Below are 5,000 nucleotides of genomic sequence, written 5' to 3'. Positions count from 1 at the left end.
TCAAAATGTATATGACTATAAAAAGAAATGTACAATTAAAAAGCTTTTAAAAATAAAAAGGTCTTGATGGCTTTCTTAAAACTTTGCAGAGATGGCATATTTCTTATTTCACTTGGAAGATCGTTCCATAATTTAGGGGCGGCCACATGAAAAGAGCGATCCCCAAGCGTTAAAGTAAAGGTAACACTTATTCCCTTGACTGAATTGTGTCACTACAAGTACTTACAGTTTTCTTCAATGTAAACAATTCCTTCCCGAAATACTCTGGGGAGCTCCACTCCATCTGGAAGCTTGGTTTGTTTGGTCGCAACTTCCAAAGGAACTCCAAACACAGCCTTCCCTGGAAAATAAAAAGACGACCCATAATTTTTTACTGTACAATGTGTAGTTCCATAAATTTATCCAAACCTAACCCTCCCACCCCTCTGGAAATTCCAATTAAGGTTCATACATTTCCTTGAAGTTTTGGGCCTTTTACCCCTCCCACCCCCAGAAATTTCCAATCCCTTCAATCTGTGGAGGGGAGTATGGACATTTTCTGAACCACACAATGTATAATCCATCTTGCCCTACTAGTGTTATAAAAATGTAAAACAAGACTTAACTTTAAAATGATGCCTAAATAGCCATTTATAAATGAAAACTAAGTACATTATTTAAGAAATCAAGCAATTATATATAATTGCATTGAATTATTGTACATGTTTACCATAGTTGACTGAGAGATTTTGTAACATTTAAAATAAAAAAATTAACTGAGATCAAAAATTAACTGCAACATATAGCAATCAGTACTGAAGATTTTTATTTTGACATTGAGAATAAAAGAGTTCTATCCTTACTTGGTGCTTGAGGAGGTGAGAGTGTCTCTGATTTCTTTTTCTTTTTCTTGTCTTTCTCCTTATTTTCCTTTTCCTTCTTCTGCTTTTTTGGTTTGATGCGCAGCGCCAGAGATCGTGATTTCTCTCTCTTTACTTTTTTCCCTTTGGGCCTAGAAAATAGTAACAAAGAGCCATAAATGTAAATGACCCTAAAACAAAGACACAAAAGGTGCTACAAATACTATCACCATTGATCCAAAATACTGCTATTTAATACGTGCTGCATGCTAATTTTTAACCTTTTGATTGACGACAGTTGATAACACCCTCCATCAAAGTCCGAAGAGTTTTTGATACTCTTGGTAAAGAAGAAACAAGTTTGTCTTATCATCTCAGGTTTTCACTTCTAACAGAACGTTTCAGTCTGTTCCTTTCAACAGGAAATACAAACTGAATACATTTGAATATTTTCAACACAAGATGTCAGATTAAAACAACTGAAGTTGATATTAGCCAATGACGTGCAGCAGAATGTGACCTCCTGCCATCTTTAGTTATCAAAGTACATGTGCTTAGAAAAAAGCAGAAATTAGGAATCAAATGTATCTTGTTGATAAATGTTAGCAGGACTTATCAGATTATGAAATTTGTTTAGATTCATGCAAGGAAGAGAAAATTAACTCCCAAGAAAATTAATATTAGTGTGTGTTGCTTGGATATCAGAAAAGATAGCTTCAGGATTTAGCTGCAACAACTGAAGACCCTTTAGACAATGGTAGTTCTTAATTTAAAACTACACCTGTCCATATATGCCATGAATACTGTGTATTGTGTGGCGATTTTATGAATCGAAACGAAGAATGATCACCTTCTCTTTGTTTTCACGGCTACATTCATTAATTCAGCAACACCCTTTATAGCTTTGCGTCCTGATTGATTGAGAAGAAAGCTTCTTTGGAAGTCACGCAAGATTAATTAAAGATAGCATTAGCCCCATTAGCCGGAATCCCTTTGAAAGACAAAATTATGCAAACTTGATCGTTATCAAACGGCGTTATAGAGCCAAAAAATATGAAGAATACTCAGTAAGGCATCATATGTCGATGCGGTAATAATGCCTACTTTCGAGGAACGTAATGTAGAAGTCAGAGGATTTGGCGAGTTGAGTTCGAGGCCGGACATAAACAGCTGTTTTCAGTTCGCGGGATCAAGCTTCAGTTTAATTTATTCAACAGAATTAAACGAAATAAAAGTCGAATAAGACTTACATGGTTAGTAATTTTTCTCTTCCGCTTAAAAATAAAAGACATTCTGAGCTACAAATTACACAGCGGTCAATATTACAATTGCTACCTTGAATCTTCTTCTTCTTCTTCGCCGACGCTGTCATCGTCCGAGCGAAAGGCCACATATCCCTTGTCTTTCTTGCTTTCTTTCCTCTCAAAGACGTCTTCTTCTCGCTCAGCCATTAATACTGCTGTTAATCTTCAAGAAAATACCTTTAAGAAGAACTAACGACACGAAAACTGTATAATTTGTAAACAAAACATTAAAGTGATTCTTCGTCCCGATTGCCAAAATCCTCCATTTCCGCCATATTTTGTCCAGACTCTCCGCCAGTTCTCCGCGGTAAATTTATGAGGCGAGGCTGTGAAGGGACACGTTGTTATGACAACAAAACTGAGTTTCGTGCGACTCCACGCTTTGTTGATTGTGTGCTTCGCTTCGCGAAAAAAGTTTTTTACAAAAATTTGCTTCCTCAGTTTACAATATTCTTCCGATTTGGACAATACTTGTAACTAAAGTGCTTGTTGTATAAGTTACAAGCTTTAGATCTAGTGTTTTGCGTAAAATTAAATGGCGAAGTTCGATACCAAGAACGATTTGAACCGTGTCGGTTTGTTTAGTGAGCTGGGATACATATCGATAGGAGATCCTTACAAAAGAAAGAGTACAGGTAAGTTTTTCAGGTGCTCAGCCATAGCTTTAAAGGTTAAGCGATCAACTGTGTTTGTAATGCGTGCTCGAAACCTGTTGTTTACTTCACAAAGCTTTGCCAAGTTTGGAATGTTGTTTTCCTCTGTTACAGGGTCGTCACAACCAGCCTCAGTTTTTTCCCTTTATCTGACTCGTACATTTTATTCTCTTTTTAGAATTCAATGTTAAGGCTCATAAAGGAAAACAGATGCTCCCTGGTGGGAGTAAAACAACATCAGCCCTCCAAGCAGGATACTTTGATCAGAAGTTCAACCGAATCATGGAAGGAGAGGCGTTTTCTGATCCAGTCAAGAGACGGAGACAAAATAAACTCAAAAGCTCTAAGCTAAACTTAGGAAAGGCTTTTGTTCCAAGCAATGGGGAGAAACTGCCGTAAGTTGTGGCTTTGTGGCATGATTGCAGTAGATTGCCAAATCAGCAAATGTCCTGTCCCACTTTTAAAAGACTACTCCCATAGGCAGACAATTGATATTACAGTTTCTCTATGTGAAATTTAGCAATTAACCAATTATTCCATGAGTGGGCATAGCTTTGGGATATGAGATGGTAGATAGCCAACGAGGCCTGGATCGCCAAGTTGGCTATAACTATCTCATATCCAACAAGTGCGAGTGGAATTGTTGTTTTATTAAAACACCCAAAGAATTGACAGCAGCTATTCTCGTTAATGTGTATTGGCTACCACATTTGTAGTCAATGGTATATGAGCTCATATGCCATTGGTTGAGGTCACACTAGTGCTTTTTTTACTATAGTAAAGTTAAGTTTACTATAGTTAAGCCAATTTGTAATGTGACCGGCTTTTTTCAGTTTACTATGGTAAATGTAATCGTAGTCTGTAGCAACAGCGGCAGGATGAAAGTGAAGTTAACTATAGTAAAACGACCTGAAAATGCATGGTTTATCGCGCGTTTATCTAAACTTTGTTTATTTAAGTAATGGACTGTCTAAGTTTTGACATGAAAGGTCTCAAAGCTCCGAAACCGTGAAATGGTTGAGCCATTTTCATTCATGTGCTTTATTCTTGTGTTCGGATCAACACAGAAGCAACGCTAGACCTTTTATTTCAGTTGTCCTAGGAAAGTCGCTGAAAATTAAAATGCACGCCGCTCTTCTTCCCCTTGAGAAGCTTGTCTTCTCAGCATTCGCCTTGCGAGGAGAGCAGTGGGTAAGTCGTGTCGTCGTCTGTTCAGAAGAAAATACATGTTCAGGACACTAAATCTGAATCTCTGAGCTTTCCGGATAGCAGCGATTAATAGAGGAAGAGCAATAATCGTAAGGACCACGCGTTCTGAATCCATGGCTCACTGCAGGCGACATGCACAAAAGATTTTTTTCCAGATGAAAGTACAGTCTCGCGAGCGAAAGAAGAATATTTGAACATATTTGTTTTAGTCATCAAATTGCAGTTTGATTGACAACATTTGGACAAGAAGCCATCTGGGAAATGTAAAAGTCAACAAGCACAGTTTACCATAGTTAACTTTTGTTTACTTTTTTTACTATAGTAAACGCCCTTAACCACAGGAAAAGTCTAAGTGTGACCTCAACCATTGGCTGTTAACCAATCAAAACTCGGGAATTGCAAATTTAATACCATTGCTAGTTTTTAATAAAAGAGTGTTGTCCATGGAAAAATATGGCTGATTTGTAAAATGTACATTATATTTCAGACAGTTCAAACACTGCCAAATCATGTACCATATTGTATAAAATTCACTTTATACTAAAATTTTCTTGATAATACCTCGTTATTTCTAATTGTTTATTACTGTTTATAGTTCAGGGGCTGGTAATCATTATGGTACATTCGGTGGACCCATTGGGGCTTTCAGCCCTGTTTCAAAAGGAAAGAAAGCGGCAGACTCACCTGGTAAAAACTTTTTAACAAATCCACCCAAGAAAGGAACGGGTTATGGTTACCTTGGCGTGACAATTGGTGCGCCACACAAGTACATGTCAGATGCTTATGAGCGTGCCAGGGAATTGAGAAAGGTATGTTGTGATCAAAGTCAGGTTAACTTTTCTAATTAGTGCTCATGAAAAATTTTTCATGGTTGCCACAGACCTCTGTTTCAAAATTTTCCTGACTTTTATCCTGATAAAAATAGATTTTCCCTGAACAAATGAATATAAAATATCAGGTAAAAGTAGTGGACTCCAGCCTCCACTTACAATTAA

The 5,000-nt window shown here is 37.2% G+C and overlaps 2 protein-coding genes across 3 annotated transcripts in view; one reads left to right on the top strand and one right to left on the bottom strand.

Moving 5' to 3' along the window:
- The window catches only part of LOC144666126 (ralA-binding protein 1-A-like), an 18,124-nt gene extending 15,683 nt beyond the window's left edge, over window positions 1-2,441 (bottom strand). Inside the window, exons 1-3 of one of the 2 annotated variants that reach the window (XM_078527482.1) lie at window positions 2,175-2,441; window positions 843-991; window positions 227-340 (exon numbers count right to left, since the gene is read on the bottom strand). In XM_078527482.1, the coding sequence (XP_078383608.1) occupies window positions 227-340; window positions 843-991; window positions 2,175-2,290 (379 nt within the window). In that variant the 5' untranslated portion in view covers window positions 2,291-2,441. Of the gene's footprint in view, window positions 1-226; window positions 341-842; window positions 992-2,165 lie in introns of both variants that reach the window. The other variant, XM_078527483.1, reaches the window with a different exon arrangement.
- A 66-nt stretch (window positions 2,442-2,507) lies between these two features.
- On the top strand, window positions 2,508-4,946 carry LOC144665637 (cilia-and flagella-associated protein 96-like). Its single transcript, XM_078526900.1, has 3 exons — window positions 2,508-2,778; window positions 2,975-3,191; window positions 4,601-4,946. Exons 1-3 carry the CDS (start codon window positions 2,679-2,681, stop codon window positions 4,851-4,853), a joined length of 570 nt encoding a protein of 189 aa, XP_078383026.1. The 5' UTR covers window positions 2,508-2,678; the 3' UTR covers window positions 4,854-4,946.
- The last annotated feature ends 54 nt before the right edge of the window (window positions 4,947-5,000 follow it).

The sequence above is a fragment of the Oculina patagonica genome, chromosome 9 (genome assembly GCF_052425735.1).
Source record: "Oculina patagonica isolate OP01 chromosome 9, crgOcupat, whole genome shotgun sequence".
In the NCBI taxonomy this organism is placed as follows: domain Eukaryota; kingdom Metazoa; phylum Cnidaria; class Anthozoa; order Scleractinia; family Oculinidae; genus Oculina; species Oculina patagonica.
This window is presented reverse-complemented; position numbering and strand designations above follow the sequence as displayed.